We start from the raw sequence: 22519 nt of genomic DNA, 5'->3' as shown, positions 1-22519 counted from the left end.
GAAATGATAATACATTAAAATCACTGGCACCAATGTATTAAAAAAGAAAATTGAAGCAAATATATTTTTTGATTAAAATAAAAGTTTGACCTAGCGGGTCAACATTTCTAGACTATACAAAAGTAACAAAAATATACTTATCATTAACTAGTACAGGACTGTCACATTTAGTAGACAATTTGAAGTTTCATATACTTAAGAAGTTGTATTACAAAACAATGCCCAACACAGACTATTGACTTCGATACCATAACGGTATTACCGTTTGGACACCTAAATTTCAAACCATTCTAAACTACAATATGAACTCTAACATGACAGCATCGGGCCAAAAGATTCAAAATATATTGAACAACATATACCTATGTGAAAGAACAAGTTTGTTATTGCATATTTGTAATCCCGAGTTTGAAAAACGTTTACATTCAGTCATGTAATAACAATCAATATTGTAATTGTGACTATTGAACTTATATTTGTGTGCGTTAACGTTTTATATCAATAGTTAAACTGTACACAGTCGCCGACTGAGTTAACACGGACGACCGACTGAATACACACAGTCGACCGACTGTCATAGACAGTCGACCGAATGTGTCTGTTGACAGTATATATACGGGTTTGTGCCTCTATTGTGAGGTTACACATTCCATTAACCCTAAGACGTATTCTCTGGTTCTAGTCGTTCCCACAACTCAATACCCACCGTATAACACATATAGGAGTCGATCTAATCTAGTTCATTGCCTAGGTTTGATTCATTCGACCCCGAAATGACCCGTTATTCGATTGCTCATTCTAGTGTTTTCCGCCATTAGATCGAGTCACAAACGATTCTAAGATCCTTATTAATTCTTCTACAAAGTTGGACCCCACTGGATCATCTCAGGTCAAACCATTTGAATAGTAAACGTCAACAACTTGTTTCGGTTTAAGAGGAGCAGTTGTCGCTTCTTTTTGTCGGTTCTTTTTTTTCTGCGAAAGCTGTTTGTCCTTCTAGATTTGTCTCTGTACTAATACTGACCCCTCCGTTAAAAAAAATAATAATAATAAAAAAAATTAATACTGACCCCTCCGTTAAAAAAAAAAATTAATACTGACCCCTGCTCCAATAGACTAGGTTTATCTAGTATCTGCGCAGTTTTAAGACGTTAACGATCAGATACAACGAACTAATGCAGGAAATATATATATGCACTAGAGGTGACACTTTCAACCCATATTGAATAGAGTACGTGAGTTAATTTGGGTGATGTTTCTCTCTTAGGAATCAAACAAACAATATAAAAAAGATGCCTTTATAGGAACGTGTCAAATGGTTCGAAAGTCACCCAAATGTACTGTTAATACGTAAAGCCTCTAAATCATTTTATACGAAAACTAAATAATCATTGAAAGACATCATCAATCATTTTGTATAAAAATGCGGTTTATTTACAGATAAACAAAAAAAAATTGAATAAAAGCCGCCAAGTTATAAGTTCACCTTTATTGTAAAATCTTTAAAGCATTGCTGTACGTCTGCTCTTGTTCTAGTACTACATTCATAAAATAAACAACAATGCTCCTTTTTTTTGGCACATAACTAAGTCTTTCATCAATCGATGAAAAGACGAACAAGAATACAATCGATCCAAACACAAAGCAAGGCTCGAAAGCAATAACGTTCCCTGAAACTAAACAAAGGATTACCAATCGCTCAAAACTACTTGACAACCGCTTACCTTCACCTTTAACTTTCCGACTGTTCATGATCAGCTTAACAACCATATCATCAACCTTCAAAGGATTAAATTTCTTGTCACAAAATTAAGAAAGTTATTAAAAGATAAGAAAACATTTTATTTATAAACTTACCCTATCAACCTTATTACCAACTAAGATCTTGACACAATCAGGGTTTAGGACTCCCCAATTGGTACCAGGATCTTCAGCCCTCGTTCGTATTACACCATAGGAACAATGGCGAATCTAGCTAAAAGCCAGTGGGGTTACGTACATCGCTAGTTTAAAAATTTAACGTATAAAATACTCTTTAAATTGTATAGGACACCACTAAATCTAACTACACGACCCCCAGGGGCGATTTTATGAAGGGACAAGTGGGGGCAGCCGCCCCCAGTGAATTTGCAATTTTCAGTGTAAAAATTTTGGATTTTTCGACTTTGCCCCCGGTGGATTTATTTTTTGCCCCAAACCCTTCAAATTTTGCCCAAAAATCTCCAAATTTTACCCTCAAACCTTCAAATTTTGACCAGAAACCTTCAAATTTTGACCAGAAACCTTCAAATTTTGTCCCTAAACCTCCATAATTTGCCTAAAAACCTCCATTTTTGTCCCAAAACCTCCATAATTTGTCCAAAAAATTGCTACAGTTTTAATTTTTTTTTTTACCCCCGGTGAAAAAAATCCTGGTACCGCCACTGACGACCCTATATATTTTTCGAATGTATAATTTTTCCTTTGAATTTTATAATACACCACTAAATTTAACTGCTTGAACCACATATATTTTTCAAATTTGTTGTTCAAGTAGTTAAATTTAGTGGTGCATTATAAAATTCAAAGGAAAAAGTATACATTCGAAAAATATATGGGGTCGTGTAGTTAAATTTAGTGGTGTCCTATACAATTTAAAGTGTATTTTATACGTTAGATTTTTAAACTAGCGGTGTCCGTAACCCCACGGGCTTTAAGCTAGATTCGCCATTGTTCCTATGGTGTAATACGAACGAGGGCTGAAGTAGTACTGGAAAAAAAAAATCGGAATAATTATGCAATCACCATTGCAGAGGAATCGAGTTGTTCAAGACAACTACAATTAGTGAGAATCTAGTAGAAACCGATTCGAGACGATCAATCTCTCAAGAAAACTATAGATTAAGGAGAGAGCTTTTTGCTGTTCAAAAAAAAAAAAAAAGGGGAGAGCTTTTGGACTTAACCAAACTTTTCATTCATACCTTTTTCATACTAATAGACTACATATTTATTTATACTAGTTACGTAGCAGTTATAGAAACAAACGTGGTCTCTAATTGTTATAAACCAAAACTACAGTAACAACATCGAAGAAGTAGTGGATAAACATGAATTAATTAAGCCATGAAACAAGGAATGTGGCAGTTGGTTCCCATCCCACGTCCATATATCCTTTATTTGACTCATTGTTACTGGACTAGTCACTTAAAGTGGGCCGTGTACTGGATCTCTTAACTTGGGCTTCTGCTGGTCCAATACTCACAATACCTGTTTGATGTTTGGGCTAACTGCACGACTGGCTGCCTGGCTGGTATTACAATTGGGCGGGCGTTGCTGATGATTTAACCTCCCGTTAGTGCGTATCAGAATCAATAGTTACACCTCTCGATTCTAAAACCTAGAACGATTCATAAGTACCTAGCAGAGCTTGATTCGCAGGTGACTGATCACTCTATTTTTTCCAATTGGTGATTTGATTGGTATGCTTTGGTGATTTTTAATTGGTGATTTCTAATTGAGGATTCGAATTTTCTGATGATTTGATTGTTATGTTTTGATTTGTAGATTGACTTTGTGTTTATGAAACATCATAGTCGCACTATTTTTTTTGTTATTGGCTTAGTAATTAGTTGTCGATGAAGTTGTTACTGGAACAAGCAAGCCCCATCTTCCGTTGTTGCAACAACATTAACAACAGAAGAAAAAGAAAAGAGGCAATTTCTTGTAGGATTAATGTGCAAGGTACAACATATAATTATATGACTAAATTCATTTGAGCCTTCGGGGTCACACACATATACACCCAGACGTTTACTCAAGTAACGGAACAAATTAAAATGTTTAATTTTATATTAATAATCAATAATAAATGACAAGTGGTTTAAATGTTGGTCAAGTTCAAAAATAACAAACTGAATATGGTTTCTTTTCACCAACTTCTTAATTGCTTTACAACCGAAAGTTATGTAATATATTGTTTACAATGGTTGTAGTGGAAGTATACTTGTAAAGGAAAACTAAAAGGAATCATTCTACTTTATTGTTTCACCATTTGCTAAATTGGTTAATAAATAGATGTGGTTACTGACTTTGCAAGTTGTGCTAATAAAAGGGATAGAAAACCCAAAACAAAGAACTCACTGTTTTAGGTGTAAGATAATACAGAGCACACGCAAAGAAATTAATATATATACTTTGTATCTTGGTTTTTGGTTCGGTGGTTCCAAAACGAATTCAGAGAAACATATTTTTCTTTGTTTCATTTTAAACACAAAGAAGATATTATACGGAGTATTATTTGTTGTATTAATATAATTTGATTATATTAATACGTTACTTGGGTATTGGACTAGCATCCATTGACGGTCGTTTGAAGTGCAGTGTGGACTATCCAAAGAGACGGTCAAACTTTTGATCGTAAGTTTCTCTCCTACAATCCGTTTCTTCAGGAAAGGTATATCGTTTACTCACTTTGTGAATTTATATATTTTGACAATTATTAGTGGTGTAATTGGATCTTGTTGAAACCGTCAATCGTGTGTATGTTTTGTAATAATAAGTTTATTTTATCGTTCCGCTGCGTTAATTTGATTTGAAAGTACACACGGTTTTCCATCAGTGGTATCCGAGCCAGGTTTTTACACCATTTTAATTGTCACGTGATTTTCTCAGATCTAATTTTGTGAGATGGTAAAAAGTAAAAACTTTTTTTTATAATTTCAACATGTTTGTTTTAAATTAAATCTCATGACGCACAAAAAATATCTGAAAAATATCACTGTTATAAATTTTGAATTTATTTATTATGGCTCGAATAATTGTTGTTTATTTCATTCCATGGTTGTACACATGCATTGTAACCATGGACAAGCCATATGTATTTTTTTTTAATAATGTAGTTATTAGAATTGTGATTGCACACATAGCCCATAATGCCCCGACCTATGTATGATTGTTGTGATTGTTGATTACGGCAATATTATGTCATGTTTATTATTTGTATTATTAAGGCCATTTTGAAGCCAAAGTTGTATTATATTTATTTCTCATTTTCATAGTATTGTATTTAAATTTATTTCAATTTGTAAAAGTATTAGTTTAGTTGTATTTTAAAATTTAAATAAATGTAACAAGATGAAGATTGAAGATAAAATACAACATGCTTTTGGTTTAGAAGATGGCGAACAGGTCAAGTTGACAACGATGGCGTTTGTCAAATTTTTCACTTGATTCTTGAATCAAGTGGGAGCTACGATATTACCCTTAGTTTGACCTCTTGATCCCATGTCGGCTCATGGGATCGAGCATAGGATTTTTGGGCTAGGCTATGTGTGTGTGATGCATGATATGGTTGTATTTTATTTTTGCATTATACATAATTGTTGATTAGAATATATGCTAAATGTTTTTGATGAAAACATCAAATAAAACCGGTAATAGTTTCAATAATTAAAATTGATGATTTTAAAAAGTTAAACTCTAACGAGTTTAAAGTTAAATGATTTTTTGAAACACAAAATATATATGATCGTAATCTTTTAAAATTGTTTTAAAACGATACACGTTTGTGTATTTGTTACTTTTATATATAAAATAAAATAACAAACTAGACGCATAAACACGATCGACATATATAAAATTGGTTAAAATGATTTTTAACAAATAGTGTAGCGAATCTTGTGTGCATGCATTATTCGTTAACACAAACATTTTTAAAAATACCCGTCAAATTTAAGTCATGCCATCCAATGAGCTTGCAAACACTCCTCGTTATTTTTTGGTTACGGTGAGACCTAATCGAATTATAGCCACGAGGTGGATTTTCAGTTACGAGTGAGACTAGGCTGAATTTCCACAGTTTTCAAATTGGACGACTTAATCGTATTCACGGTGAGACCTGAGTTCGAGGCAAAGATGGGACAAACATGCTAGTAGATAATAGTGGTTTGTTAAACTACACATACTACTGAGTCCCATAAAGATCTAAGAGTTGCACTTGTGATGCAATTGGTAACCGCTACCTACCAATAGACTCTATAACTGCTAGCTGATCAACAGATGTAGTTATGGAACCTCTATGTGGATCTTAGGCTTTCGTAAATTAATTGTTTTCAAATATATTAAAACCTGGGTAGTTAATTTATTAAAGTACAATATCGAAAATACTAAAATTGAATCTTGTTTTTTTGTAGATGTCAAACAATCAAAACGTAAACCAAAACACCCTCCGTTCTTTGTTGGAGAAGGAGAAACTCAATGGTTCAAACTTCCTCGATTGGTACCGCAACCTGAGAATTGTTCTCAAATATGAAGAGAAGTTGAACAAAATTGAAGAACCCTTACCCGAAGCTCCTCCTGAGACAGCTACTGATGCTCAAAAGAATGCTTATCAGAAGTTGTTTGATGAGCAAGAGAAGATAGCTTTAATCATGCTTGCTAGTATGACTTCTGACCTCCAAAAGGAAATGAAAGATCGTACAGCATATGATATGATGACTGAGCTGAAAAATATGTTTCAGGAACAGGCTAGTCAAGAGTTATATGAAACTTATAAGCTTCTTCAAACATTCAAAATGGAGGAGGGTCAATCAGTGAGCTCTCATGTCTTAAAAATGAAAAGCTACATTGATCGATTGGAAAAACTTGGAACTACCTTGCCGCCTAACTTGGCTGTGAACACGGTTTTGGTTTCACTACCAAAATCGTATCACCAATTTGTGATGAATTACAATATGCAAGGTTGGGAGAAATCTCTGGCAGAGGTGCACTCGATGCTTAAAACTGTTGAACAGGATATTCCATATAAGGTTTCCAATCCAGGTGTCCTGATGATTAGGGATGGTAAGGTGAGAAAGAATAAGCCGAAAACTTGGGGAAAAGGAAAAGGCAAGTCAATTGCTAAGAAAAAGATTCCACCACCTCCCAAGAAAGAAAACCCAGCGAAAGACGCCGATTGTTTCCACTGTGGAAAAGTTGGCCACTGGAGGAGGAACTGTCTTTCCTACCTATCTGAGTTGAGAAAAGGCAAAGCTGGTCAGACCAGCAAATTAGGTATATTTCATATACAGTTATATACTTTTTCTAGTAATTCCTGGATTTTTGATACTGGTTGTGGTACTCACATCTGTAAATGCAGGGAATGAGAAGAAGTAAGAGACTGAAGAACAACACACTAGATTTAAGAGTGGGCAATGGGGCTCAAGCTGCTGTCGAAGCTATTGGCACCTATGAGCTTACTCTACCTAGTGGTCTTATTATTTTGTTGGAACAATGTCATTATGCTCCTAGTATTACGAGCAATGTAATTTCAGTTTCTCTTTTGAAAGATGTTGGTTTTGAACTTACATTTACGCACCTTGGTATTTCAGTTTCTAAGAATAATGTATTTTATTTTAATGCTATTCTACGTGATGGTATTTTTGAAATTGATATGCATGGTGTGATTTCAAATAATAATTCTGTATATACATGTACTGCCAAACGAGTTAAGCAAGACTTGAATAATACCTATCTATGGCATTGTCGTCTTGGTCATATAAACAAACAACGCATTTCAAAACTCCAATCTGATGGGCTTTTGGAATCAACTGGCTCTGAGTCATTTGATGTATGCGAGTCATGTTTATGTGGAAAGATGACAAAGGCTCCTTTCTCCGGTTTAGGTGAAAGAGCTAAAGATCTTTTAGGACTAATACATACTGATGTATCTGGCCCTTTTAGAACTATGTCTAGAAATGGTGAATCATACTTCGTTACATTTACTGATGATTATAGTAGATATGGTTATGTTTACTTGCTGAAACATAAACATGAAGTTTTTGAAACATTCAAAATCTTCCAAAATGAAGTAGAGAATCAACTTGGAAAGACCATTAAAGCCCTTCGCTCTGATCGGGGAGGGGAATATATGAGTCAAGAGTTTTTGGACCACCTGAAGAATCGTGGGATTGTCTCACAGTTCACTCCATCTTACACACCACAGCACAATGGTGTGTCGGAACGGAGGAATCGAACTTTACTTGATATGGTTCGATCTATGATGAGTCTAACTACTCTACCAATGTCTTTTTGGGGTTATGCATTAGAGTCTGCTGCACGCATACTCAATATGGTTCTAACCAAGAAAGTAGAAAAGACACCATATGAATTATGGCATGGAAAGAGTCTTAAGTTGTCTTATTTGAAAGTCTGGGGCTGTGAAGCGTATGTGAAACGTGACACTTCAAACAAGTTAGAACCCAGAGGTATCAAATGTCACTTTGTGGGATACCCAAAAGAAACAATGGGTTACTACTTTTACTACCAAGCTGAAAACAAAGTGTTTACTGCTCGTTTTGCTGAATTCTTTGAAAGAGATCTTCTCTTACAAGAAGTCAGTGGGAGTAAAGTAGATCTTGAAGAAATTCAAGAATCACAAAGTAACATACCTTCTGAAGGCACTAGCCAACCGCACGTTGAAGCTGAACACACTGTTGGTGAGCCAGAACGTGTTGCACCTGTAATTCGTAGATCTAGTAGAACTCCTCATCAACCTGAGAGGTTAAATCTTCTGATTAATTCAGATGAATCTCATCTAGGAGATTATGATGAACCCTCTAGCTACCGTGAGGCCATATCAGGTTTAGAATCTGAAAAATGGGGAGATGCTATGAATATAGAGATGCAGTCCATGAAAGAAAATCAAGTATGGGACTTGATTGATCTTCCACCCAATTGTAAAACAGTTGGGTGTAAATGGGTCTTCAAGAAGAAGGCTGACATGGACGGGAATGTAAACACTTTTAAGGCTCGATTGGTGGCAAAAGGTTATACTCAAACTCAAGGAATTGATTATGAGGAAACTTATTCACCAGTCGCGAGCATTAAGTCAATTAGGATACTTATTGCCATAGTTGCTTTTCATGATTATGAAATATGGCAAATGGATGTGAAAACCGCTTTCCTAAATGGCGACCTAAATGAGGACGTATATATGGTTCAGCCGGAAGGGTTTGTAAATCCAAAGCATCCTAATAAAGTATGCAAGCTTCTAAAATCCATTTATGGATTAAAGCAAGCATTCAGGAGATGGAATCTTAAGTTTGATCAGAAAATCAAAGAGTTTGGTTTTTCTCAAAACCAAGATGAGCCCTGTGTTTACATTAGAGCTAGTGGAAGCAAAGTTGTCTTCTTGATCTTGTATGTTGATGACATACTACTTATTGGAAATTACATTCCAACTTTGCAAGATGTCAAATCTTGGCTTGGAAAATGTTTTGCCATGAAAGATCTTGGAGAAGCTAAGTATATTATAGGAATCAGGATCTATAGAAATAGATCCAAAAGGCTTATTGGTTTGAGTCAAAGTACATACATTGACAAAATCTTACGAAGATTTAACATGCAAAACTCCAAGCGCGGAGCATTGCCCATGCAAAAGGGCATAACCTTGAGCAAGTCTCAAAGTCCCATCACACCTGATGAGATAAGACGAATGAAATGTGTCCCATATGCTTCGGCTATAGTATCCATTATGTATGCTATGTTATGTACTAGACCTGATGTCTCGTTAGCCTTAAGTTTGACGAGTCGTTATCAACAGAATCCAGGTGAAGAACATTGGATTGCTGTTAAGAGCATTCTTAAGTATTTGCGGAGAACTAAAGATATGTTTTTGGTATACGGTGGTTTGGAAGAAGAGTTGAGTATTAGATGTTATACAGATGCTAATTTCCAAACTGATCGAGATGATTCTCGATCCCAATCGGGGTATGTCTTTGTCATGAATGGTGGGGCAGTTGATTGGAGAAGCTCAAAGCAGAGCACTGTTGCACAGTCTACAACGGAAGCAGAATACATTGCTGCCTCAGAAGCTGCTCAAGAAGCTGTCTGGATTAAGAAGTTTATTGCTGAACTCGGAGTAGTTCCCAGCATTGAATTCCCTATGGAAATGTACTGTGATAATTCAAGTGCTATTATACTTGCGAAAGAATCACGTGTACGTAAAGGTAGCAGACACATTCTTCGAAAGTTTGACTACATTCAAGAAGTCGTTGAGAGGAATGATATTAGTATTCTTAAGGTTCATACAGATGATAATGTGGCTGACCCGTTCACAAAGCCCATGACACACAACAAGCATGATGATCATGCTAGTAGTATTGGACTTCGTTATGCTGCTGATCTTTTTAATTTGTAATTTAGTATTTGGATATTTTTGGAACATTAAACAGTATTATCATAATGAATTGATATATTGATGGTATGATCATTTTCATTTATATCACTGTGTTCTATATTAGCATGTTTTAATCCATGAGTAACTGTTGATTATTCAAAATCTCCATAATCAATCATGTTATGGGAATAACATGAATTAAGATTAATATGAATGTTGGTTATATTTATTGATGATAAATAGTTAACTTGCAGAGACCAAATTCATATGTATTCATTGATGATGGATATTGGAATGACCCAACCGAGATATCACTACATGGATCGTTGTCAGTAGTGAATCTTTTAGTGATTATGTCTTTATGTCCTTAGACTTGAGATGCACGCCGGTTTCGATGTGTGGAATATTGTACTTTGATATGGTTAAATGCTGTCCTGAATAAGGCGGTAATAAAGGCTATTATTGGGTATAATGTAAAGCTCGTGAGAGACACGTGTATGCAATATAGGATTTGTTCCTCCAAAATGTTTGGAGTTAAATACTTTTGAGCTCCTCGATGAATGAATAAGATATTTGTGTGGCCGCACCCAGATGTAATTAAGATGATACTTAATTAATTTGGTGATCTAATTCAGTTCTAAGATCGAGAAATAAAATTGTTAAAGAAACGAGAATGACCAATGATCCATATCTCAAGATTAACTAAAGTATCTGAAACAAAAGGACGAATGACATTTAACACTTACCATAAGCAGTTCCGAGAAACTACCCTCACGTGAATTTAGGGACAATGGCCTATTGCTAGACGGTATCCATTGTTAGTATAGTTACTTGGTGTTGTACCATGCACAAGTGGGAGTCTGTAGGATTAATGTGCAAGGTACAACATATAATTATATGGCTAAATTCATTTGAGCCTTCGGGGTCACACACATATACACCCAGACGTCAAACTAAATATATATATATATATATATATATATATATATATATATATATATATATATATATATATATATATATATATATATATATATATATATATATATATATATATATATATATATATGATGTATATATATTACTCAAGTAACGGAACAAATTAAAATGTTTAATTTTATATTAATAATCAATAATAAATGACAAGTGGTTTAAATGTTGGTCAAGTTCAAAAATAACAAACTGAATATGGTTTCTTTTCACCAACTTCTTAATTGCTTTACAACCGAAAGTTATGTAATATATTGTTTACAATGGTTGTAGTGGAAGTATACTTGTAAAGGAAAAGTAAAAGGAATCATTCTACTTTATTGTTCCACCATTTGCTAAATTGGTTAATAAATAGATGTGGTTACTGACTTTGCAAGTTGTGCTAATAAAAGGGATAGAAAACCCAAAACAAAGAACTCACTGTTTTAGGTGTAAGATAATACAGAGCACATGCAAAGAAATTAATATATATACTTTGTATCTTGGTTTTTGGTTCGGTGGTTCCAAAACGAATTCAGAGAAACATATTTTTCTTTGTTTCATTTTAAACACAAAGAAGATATTATACGGAGTATTATTTGTTGTATTAATATAATTTGATTATATTAATACGTTACTTGGGTATTGGACTAGCATCCATTGACGGCCGTTTGAAGTGCAGTGTGGACTATCCAAAGAGACGGTCAAACTTTTGATCGTAAGTTTCTCTCCTACAATCCGTTTCTTCAGGAAAGGTATATCGTTTACTCACTTTGTGAATTTATATATTTTGACAATTATTAGTGGTGTAATTGGATCTTGTTGGAACCGTCAATCGTGTGTATGTTTTGTAATAATAAGTTTATTTTATCGTTCCGCTGCGTTAATTTGATTTGAAAGTACACACGGTTTTCCATCATTTCTTACCACAATCACATGGAAAATACTGACATCCACAACCCTCTGAAAAACATGGAAACTTCAGGTAAGAATTATAGTATTGAGTTCAATAGATTCGTGAAGTTTTTTTTGGATGTTAAAATAAAAACAATTATAAATTCTGACGTATTGCATTGCAGAATTGTTATCTATTTATCATCGTCATAAAAAAAAAACCCAACCCGTGTTATATCGAAAAAAATTGCGAGTGGTGATGAGTTGCCGGTTGACATCATATACAACATCTTGTCTAGAATGCCTGTCAAATCTTTGGCTCGTTTTCAATGTGTAAGCAAGGTATGGTGCAACTATATTAACGATCCGTATCTTGAAATCATGCATGCCAAACGAGCTATGAAAGATCCCACGATGCTCATCATGGTCCAATTAGACCGGTATCGAAAATATCCGTATGCATTACTGAGTATGCTGGTAACTAAAGAAGAAGAAGAATATGCAGCAGCAGGAGGCAGTACTCATGATGAGGTGGTGATCACAACAAAGGATCCACCGTATATGGAGTTTTGCTCTAAAGATTGGGGTTCTAGATTTATCGTAGCAGAAATAATTTTGGGTTCCTGCAAGGGTCTGATGATCTCATCACAAGACCACCTCAACCCTCCTCACAACAACAACAACAACGTTGACGACGACGTCAACGTTTTACTTGTGATCAATCCTTTAAAGAAAGAATGTTATAAGCTGCCACCTATCAAAATTTGGTCATGTACATCATTACATCATGAAAGAGAGGCATGCGGGCTTGGTTTTGATGAGTCTACCAATACTTACAAAATGGTGTGTGTTGTGCTTTGAAATCAAGAGAATATGATTTCATGTGATTATGATGATGATGTGGTGAAGGAGGATTTATGCACCATGGTACATGTATTGGGCACGGACTCATCATCATGGCGGGAGATACCCCAAGTTCCATCGTATCCCATAAGTGGTGAAGCTGTATTTGCTAATGGATGTTTGTACTGGTTGGTTAGTCGGGGTCTTAAATATTGGCCACGCGGTTTATGTAGTAACCCGTCCTTATCCCCCTGGACGAAATCAACAACATCTGGTTCCATTGCGATGATCGACTCCAAGTAATGTTCTTAACACGAGCAAATGCACAGCGGAAAACTTAATTCGTACCTGAGAATAACATGCTTTAAAATGTCAACATAAAGTTGGTGAGATATATAGGTTTGATGCTAACAGCGTTATAACTATGGACCACAAGATTTCATATGTAAACATTTTAATAAAAATATTCTAAGTGGTTGAGCACTTGGTAACCATACTTAACATTTAATCACGTCGCATATTCCCTTTATTAAGAAATCTTACTACACCGTACCAAGTGTAGTCACGAAACGAAGTACTGTGCAACCGTTGAATACTGGTCGTCCAGTCCGGTTGGGGTTGTCAGGCCCGATAGATCTATCAACAGGATTCGCGTTTACAATACCGCTGTAAATAACAGTTACCAAGCTACAGGGAAGTATGCCAGTGGTACAACTCAACGTAGAATATATTTTTCAGTTACTTGTGTCCATAACGTAAAACATAAAATACATGTATTCTTATCCCGAAATACTTAGAGTTTAAAAGTGGGACTATATACTCACCATACTGTATTTTGTAGTAAAAATACATATAACATCATTGATCAAGTACAAGGTTGGCCTCGGATTCACGAACCTATATCATTTGTTTCCTTATTAATACACATAATTGTAATCGAACAATATATATAAATTTATTAGTTATATCATTTTTATATTAAAAATATATATATTTAATATATTTATTTTGTATATAAATTTTGGTATGTTATATGTATTGAATATAAACGTATCGTTTGTTTGTTAAAATATAGTAACTATAATAATACCAAAACGATATTTGTAATGGTAAAATGTTAATAATAATACTTAATGTTACTAAATAAATATTAAAGTCAGTAATTTTGTTACTAACAATTTTAATGATAGTTTTAGTTATAAATCCCAAAATGATAATATTAGTAGTTTTGAATAATTTAATAATAAAGGTTGTGAAAATAATTTTTTTGATTTTAGTACTTAATACTTAATAATAATTATAACAATCTTATTAATAAAAATATTAATAATGATTTTAAAATTATAACTATCTTAAAACCCCTTTTTAAAAAGAAATTGCACCAAGTAGGGATTGAACCCGAGACCCCTAAGTTAGCACCCATGCCCTTAACCCTCCAGCTATATCTGTTTTCTAACATATTATAAGACTTAATTATATTTATAATAAATGATATAACAATAATATAGATAAATAAAATAAAATAAGATAAAAAAAAACTTCTTTATACCTAATAAAAAGGAAAAGGGATCGGCTAAGAAAAACAGATCGAGGATAGCAGAAGAATGGGCAAGGCGATTCAGGGTTCTTCAAATTCCTCAATCATAAAATCGATCAAACAAAATCACCAGTGTCTTGTAGATCTTCGATTATTCCACAGACCAATCGATCCAGCAACAATTCGATGTACAGTAGGTCCTTGGGCTCATCATCATCACCGTATCACATCATCTCTCATCATCAAATCATCATCTTTCATAAATCACGCAATCAATCTTTATCAACGGATCGCAATAATATAGGAACAGGCAAAAGTCATGGATTCCAGGTTTGAGTGATTTGTTGTTTTTTTTTTCTTTCTTTCAACCCTATCCCATAACAGTGACATGAAACGAAAGCAGTTTTATGGATGGGTTTCGACTTGAGTAGTGAGCAGGAAGGTAATTGTTCGTGTTTGATAGGTTGTGTGGTTGTTTGTGCTCAACAGAAGGAGAAAGAATGAGAAAAGTGGTGGTGGTTTAAGGTGGTTGTGTGTGTTTATTCATTGAAGAAGAAAAGAAGGAGAGAGAGATGAGAGATTGTAAATAAGTGGTGGCCGGATCTAGTGGCGGTGGACTGTGGTTGTACAGCTGGGACAGAAGACGAATAACAACAGAAGTTGAAATCGTAGTGTAATAGTTTCATTGTTTTCAACTGATCATGAAGCAGGAGGGTGCTTGGGGCATCGTTCGAAGAAGGAACAGGAACAATAACAGGAGGAACTAGTAGCAGTCGTAGGTGAGTTTAAAGGGGTGTTTTGCAGTAATGGTTATTTGATGTTAGGTTTCAATCAATTTTAAAGGTAATGACTTTGGTGGTTTACAAATGATAAGGGTGGTGGATAGTTCGAATACAAAGGGTGATTAATGGTGGTGAAAGGTGGTTCGATGGTGTTGGGTCTATTCAAAAGATTGTAACAATAGCAGCCACACAGAAATAGTAATCTTGTTCGAAGGATAGAAGTAAAACAGAAAGTATCAAGGTGGTCTTCGAATATGGTAGTTTCGTCTTTGGTTTAACAGAAGAAAATAAAAATAAAATGATATCAAGTAGCAGCAACAAGTGGGTAAGGATTTGTTGTGTGGTGTTAAATTGGGTTCATATTCAAGAAGATGATGACTAAGATGCTTTTAGAAGAAGAATTCGTTGAAAGTTGAGTGTGTGTGTTTGTAAATCTATAAGCTATGTATATATAAATATCTATTGTAGTGAATTCGGTTTTTTTTAAAAGAAAAGGAATAAAGAAAGTCAATGTGATTCTATTATCAAAAGGAACACAACAAATGATGACATAGGTTGCAGTAAACACGAAAAAAAATGGTTGTTGTGGATATTTAGTGTGTGGATGTAAATAAGCATATGCATATATAATATTATTGTGATTGTCAAAATAAAAACAGTATTATGATTATGAAAATTATCTCATGCGAAATTAGTAATCCAGCTGTCTTTGTTTGGATTTTTAACCTTCAATGTTCATATTAAGGATATTTGCATATTGTTAGTTTAAAAACAACACAAACATATCCGCAGAGATATGAGATGAACCAGTATCTAATTAAAGGACGGAATATAAATTGTAAACATATATGTTTTTAATATATGTATAGTATATATATAAAGTAAGATGGGTTCAAACAAACACATTAAACTCTCTGAAATCACAAAATATGCATAAGGAAACTGATTAAATAAATCCAGCTGTATCTTTTAGTAGTTTATCTACCAACAGTTTTCACTGAGTAATATATCGTGCTCCATTGTTAATTGGTTACAGATAAAAGTCTATCTATAATTTTCCATCATTCTAAATTAATTATATATATTCATTTTAAAAATAAACTTTATTATATCTTATATTATTTTCTATAATTATTTCCAACAATTAAATCATATAATACTTCAAATTATTATTTGTATATATATTTAATTATATATGTATTCATTTACAAATAGTGGTTCGTGAATCATCAGGCATAGTCAAAGGGTAACTGATTATCCGAATATAGATTCCAAACTTTCTAGACTCAACATTACATATTTTGCTTATCGTGTCGGAAACCTATAGAGATAAGGGTTTAAATTTGGTCAGAAATTTCCGGGTCGTTACAGTACCCACCCGTTAAAGAAATTTCGTCCCCGAAATTTGATAGAAGTCGTCATGGATAATAATGAGAATGTTTTTATGTCGAATATGAGGTAATAATGGAGTTTTATCTTTATTGAGAGATATAGATAAAATGATTCGATCATGTGAAGCGTACAAGTGAAGTTATCACAAAAAGTGAAATGAGTAAATAAATATATTCGTTTCAATCGATGACGTAATTATGATTAATTTCCGGAATTTAAGGGATTTAAAGAAAATCTTACTTAATAAGATTTGGCTTTTCGACGATCAGAATCTTCTTTGATTTAATGCAGCAATCTGTTTCGATTTCTCTGTCGGATATTTCACTATAAATCTACCCCCTTCGTTTCCTTATTTCCATATCTCATATCCTATTCTTTCTCCTCAGTTCATACTTTAAAACATTTGTTCATATGCCCAATCCCATTCTGATTCTTGTTATACTTCTATCTTTGATATCTTTCATTCTTCTCTTTTATCTATCGCCAGAAGAATCTATTCTCTTTTATCCTTTCCTTGGAATTATAATGTTTTTAATACTCCCGTGTCTTTACGTTGCAATACGTATTGATATACACGGTTTGTAGATCCTGGGTGGTTGTTGAGTTTGATATCCTCCCTTATACTTTGATGCTCCTGCTTCTGTTTTCCATAATCATTGTCATCCATTGTTAATACTCTCTCCTATTTGCTGTGATCTATACCCCAATTCTTATTTTGGGGACTTTGTCCCTTCGTTTCTTCTTCCCGTCTTTGAGTCAAGCGATTAATAGTTCGAATTTCGTAGGTATGAAATTTAGAATGAACATAGCTAATGCTCTAAGAAAGAAATGGTATTGGTACGATCTTGATTCGTTAAATTACCAAAATACCCTGAAAAATAGAACTATCAAGATGATATGTTCCTAATACGTTTGGAGATTGAATAGAATGTAAGAGCCGTGTAACATGGCACATGATGACGGTACTGTGAATCATCACATTCCATTAAAAACTTAACATGACTTACTGTAATATAATGAAGTTGATCAAGTTTCATTATATTATACTAATTCATGCATCAGTTCCTAACACTACTTCAAAACATTCATATTTTAAATTCGGAGATTTCAGAATTTAGAAACTAACACAGTTTCTTTTATGATGTGATACAGATAGCGCGAGAAGATAGATGATTTTCGATAAGAATAGTTATAAAAATATCTTCAGAAACATTGAGGATATTTATAATGAAAGATATGATAATATCTTGGAACTTCTAATGCCGAAGGATGATGATGAAGAATAGTGTCAGCAAAGGTTTTAGAGTAAGGAGTAGGGTATGTACTAAAGATTTCAGCAGGCACTGAATCTTTTAAATTCTTTGAAGTCAAACTTATTCTTTGTGATTTGTCCACGACTTACTTTATAGTTTCTCATAATCCGCTTTTCGGTACTAAATTTTCTATTGAGTGTTTCCAATACTCCGTTCTTTATCATCAACTTTTGGCTATTAAGACCATCTACAACACGCTGCTTCGTCATCATTCTCAAAGTTAACGGATCTGGGTCATCGGTTATCAAACTGAGGTGGTTTCAGGAGAATTGTGTTTTTAGATGGTTAAACGCTGATGGTGGAATATAAAAGATTCTCCGGTAACGACAGCGAAAGAATAACGTGTATATATATCGAAACTAACCTTTCTGAGAAGTCGAGGTTAACTTGTTGAAGCTGCGACAAAATTGGCTAATTTGAAAAGGGATTGCAAAGTTATTTTGCGTAATAATAACACTAAAGAAATTAACACTGCTGCGTGTTAAATGTTGACTCAGTCTCCGAGAGTCTTACAGGAGCATAAGTCTTTTCTTCCGTAGATGAAACGCGGTTGGTTCATCCTCTCGATTGAGGGGTTTTCAAGAATCATGAAAGATTTGAACACGCATTGTAATTGTCGAGATACAAATGAGGTTTAAGATGAAATCAAGTGGCAAGCTTGAAGAATTATTTAGTTTCATATGTTATAATCAATATTTTAATTTAATTCATTTTAATTGTCCAAAGTTAGCAGTCCAATAGTCCGATGGTTCAATGATTCATATATAATTTATTATATAATATTCGAATTAGATAATACGTATTGTGACCCGTGTACCGGTCTCGGTGTCGATCACAACTCAAAGTATATATATATTTTGGAATCAACTCCGACCCTGTATAGCCAACTCCCACCTTCACATATAGAGTGTCTACGGTTGTTCCGAAATATATATATAGATGGGTCGATATGATAAGTCGAAACCTTGCATACGTGTCCCGTTATTTATAGTGCGTAAAAGTAAATAACAGAAATTAAATGATAATAAATAAAATTGCGAGAATGTAAATTGCGATAAATTAAATGTTAATCAGTTAGCTGGGAACAGTTAGTCGGAACAGTTAGCGTGAAATCCTATCACAATTCCAATTAATTAATTCGTTTGTTTCTAACACTTTTTATTTTTGTCCAATGTTTTCTTCGTTATGCCACTTGTTGGATTATGATAAGTCAAAATTCAAATATGAAATTTGAATTGAAATGGTTATTCTGTGGTGAACGAATACGTATATCGGTAATTGTAAGTAGGATAGTAAATGATCGTTGAATCAGATTCGAAGAATGTACACTGTAACTTATTAATGTGAATTCTAAATATTCTGCGGGTACTACCCACCCGTTAAAATATCTTCATCATTAACAGTTTGTACAAAAGAATTTTTAATTACAATCTTTATGAAAATATACTTGCATATATATTTTCATCGGATGTAATCATGGATTTAATGAGTCAAAAACTCATCTGATTTATTGTTAATACTAGATTACATAATTTCTAAAACTTTAGAAATTACATAATCACTATGTCGAACGAGGAAAAAAAAATGGGGTAAAATGATACGTAAAGCGAAGATAGTCGACGTAGATCGATGTGTAGAACGAAGTTCATACTCAAAGTACAGATGGTGATATTGAGGCGTGTAATGTTGATATTCGAGGTACGGATTGTGATGTTGAGAGTTACGACGCGGTTATGGTTTAGGGATGATAAGGATACTGTCGACGTCGATGATGGTGGTACTGATTATGCTGCTGGTGCTGCTGCTAGTGTTCGTAACCTTCGCACCAGATTCTCCAAAGTTGTCACACGAGTGCGTAGTTCGTTAATTTCTTCTAATACTACGGAATGATTGACGGTTGAGACAAGCGGTTGAGTAAGATTCGAAATATAGGATAATATATAATCGTGACGGGATACTCTAGAAATGAGAGGGTAAATGGTTTCTCGAACAGGTTTGCCGGTAAGTACTTTCAGGTTCATCACCAGAAGGACAATTTGAGAAGAATCTTTAACGTGAAATGATTTTCGAATATAGAATGATATTCTAACTTCATAGAATATCTATAATAATAGAGATTTTGTAGCCTACAGAGGATCTTACGGCATATGACAAGCAAGTCTACGGATGCGCTAAGATATGAATTATCAGATATGCTAAGATATGAATTTCGTCCATACACTATCGATGCACTAAATGCAGTAGGACGTGTCTAGACTTGAGAATGATAGGCAGGCAATTTCCTAAGGATGATAAGCAGATGATTCCCGACTAGAAATGATAAGCAAAACTTTTGACAGGCAGACACGGTCAAAGTCCAGACTCACTAATGTATCCTAACAACTATCAGTTAGACACATTAATGGGAGACCTGGTTCGCTAAGACCAACGCTCTGATACCATCTGTAGTAACCCGTCCTTATCCCCCTGGACGAAATCAACAACATCTGGTTCCATTGCGATGATCGACTCCAAGTAATGTTCTTAACACGAGCAAATGCACAGCGGAAAACTTAATTCGTACCTGAGAATAACATGCTTTAAAATGTCAACATAAAGTTGGTGAGATATATAGGTTTGATGCTAGCAGCGTTATAACTATGGACCACAAGATTTCATATGTAAACATTTTAATAAAAATATTCTAAGTGGTTGAGCACTTGGTAACCATACTTAACATTTAATCACGTCGCATATTCCCTTTATTAAGAAATCTTACTACACCGTACCAAGTGTAGTCACGAAACGAAGTACTGTGCAACCGTTGAATACTGGTCGTCCAGTCCGGTTGGGGTTGTCAGGCCCGATAGATCTATCAACAGGATTCGCGTTTACAATACCGCTGTAAATAACAGTTACCAAGCTACATGGAAGTATGTCAGTGGTACAACTCAACGTAGAATATATTTTTCAGTTACTTGTGTCCATAACGTAAAACATAAAATACATGTATTCTCATCCCGAAATACTTAGAGTTTAAAAGTGGGACTATATACTCACCATACTGTATTTTGTAGTAAAAATACATATAACATCATTGATCAAGTACAAGGTTGGCCTCGGATTCACGAACCTATATCATTTGTTTCCTTATTAATACACATAATTGTAATCGAACAATATATATAAATTTATTAGTTATATCATTTTTATATTAAAAATATATATATTTAATATATTTATTTTGTATATAAATTTTGGTATGTTATATGTATTGAATATAAACGTATCGTTTGTTTGTTAAAATATAGTAACTATAATAATACCAAAACGATATTTGTAATGGTAAAATGTTAATAATAATACTTAATGTTACTAAATAAATATTAAAGTCAGTAATTTTGTTACTAACAATTTTAATGATAGTTTTAGTTATAAATCCCAAAATGATAATATTAGTAGTTTTGAATAATTTAATAATAAAGGTTGTGAAAATAATTTTTTTGATTTTAGTACTTAATACTTAATAATAATTATAACAATCTTATTAATAAAAATATTAATAATGATTTTAAAATTATAACTATCTTAAAACCCCTTTTTAAAAAGAAATTGCACCAAGTAGGGATTGAACCCGAGACCCCTAAGTTAGCACCCATGCCCTTAACCCTCCAGCTATATCTGTTTTCTAACATATTATAAGACTTAATTATATTTATAATAAATGATATAACAATAATATAGATAAATAAAATAAAATAAGATAAAAAAAAACTTCTTTATACCTAATAAAAAGGAAAAGGGATCGGCTAAGAAAAACAGATCGAGGATAGCAGAAGAATGGGCAAGGCGATTCAGGGTTCTTCAAATTCCTCAATCATAAAATCGATCAAACAAAATCACCAGTGTCTTGTAGATCTTCGATTATTCCACAGACCAATCGATCCAGCAACAATTCGATGTACAGTAGGTCCTTGGGCTCATCATCATCACCGTATCACATCATCTCTCATCATCAGATCATCATCTTTCATAAATCACGCAATCAATCTTTATCAACGGATCGCAATAATATAGGAACAGGCAAAAGTCATGGATTCCAGGTTTGAGTGATTTGTTGTTTTTTTTTCTTTCTTTCAACCCTATCCCATAACAGTGACATGAAACGAAAGCAGTTTTATGGATGGGTTTCGACTTGAGTAGTGAGCAGGAAGGTAATTGTTCGTGTTTGATAGGTTGTGTGGTTGTTTGTGCTCAACAGAAGGAGAAAGAATGAGAAAAGTGGTGGTGGTTTAAGGTGGTTGTGTGTGTTTATTCATTGAAGAAGAAAAGAAGGAGAGAGAGATGAGAGATTGTAAATAAGTGGTGGCCGGATCTAGTGGCGGTGGACTGTGGTTGTACAGCTGGGACAGAAGACGAATAACAACAGAAGTTGAAATCGTAGTGTAATAGTTTCATTGTTTTCAACTGATCATGAAGCAGGAGGGTGCTTGGGGCATCGTTCGAAGAAGGAACAGGAACAATAACAGGAGGAACTAGTAGCAGTCGTAGGTGAGTTTAAAGGGGTGTTTTGCAGTAATGGTTATTTGATGTTAGGTTTCGATCAATTTTAAAGGTAATGACTTTGGTGGTTTACAAATGATAAGGGTGGTGGATAGTTCGAATACAAAGGGTG

At 34.0% G+C, this 22519-nt stretch overlaps 1 protein-coding gene across 1 annotated transcript; it reads left to right on the top strand.

The window, feature by feature from the left end:
- Nucleotides 1-12298: 12298 nt before the first annotated feature.
- Nucleotides 12299-22399, top strand: LOC139890117 (uncharacterized). The gene is made up of 4 exons (XM_071873017.1): nt 12299-12841; nt 12908-13029; nt 15089-15157; nt 22327-22399. Exons 1-4 carry the CDS (start codon nt 12299-12301, stop codon nt 22397-22399), a joined length of 807 nt encoding a protein of 268 aa, XP_071729118.1.
- Nucleotides 22400-22519: the final 120 nt, after the last annotated feature.

The sequence above is a fragment of the Rutidosis leptorrhynchoides genome, chromosome 2 (assembly GCF_046630445.1).
Source record: "Rutidosis leptorrhynchoides isolate AG116_Rl617_1_P2 chromosome 2, CSIRO_AGI_Rlap_v1, whole genome shotgun sequence".
Taxonomy (NCBI): domain Eukaryota; kingdom Viridiplantae; phylum Streptophyta; class Magnoliopsida; order Asterales; family Asteraceae; genus Rutidosis; species Rutidosis leptorrhynchoides.
This window is presented reverse-complemented; position numbering and strand designations above follow the sequence as displayed.

Excerpts from the sequence above, each read along its gene's own strand:
- LOC139890117 (XM_071873017.1), top strand. The coding sequence starts at position 12,299 with ATGCCTGTCAAATCTTTGGCTCGTTTTCAATGTGTAAGCAAGGTATGG. Across the intron at positions 12,842-12,907 it reads CTACCAATACTTACAAAATG|GAGGATTTATGCACCATGGT; the intron begins GTGTGTGTTGTG and ends GATGTGGTGAAG. Across the intron at positions 15,158-22,326 it reads GGAACTAGTAGCAGTCGTAG|GAGGGTGCTTGGGGCATCGT; the intron begins GTGAGTTTAAAG and ends ATCATGAAGCAG.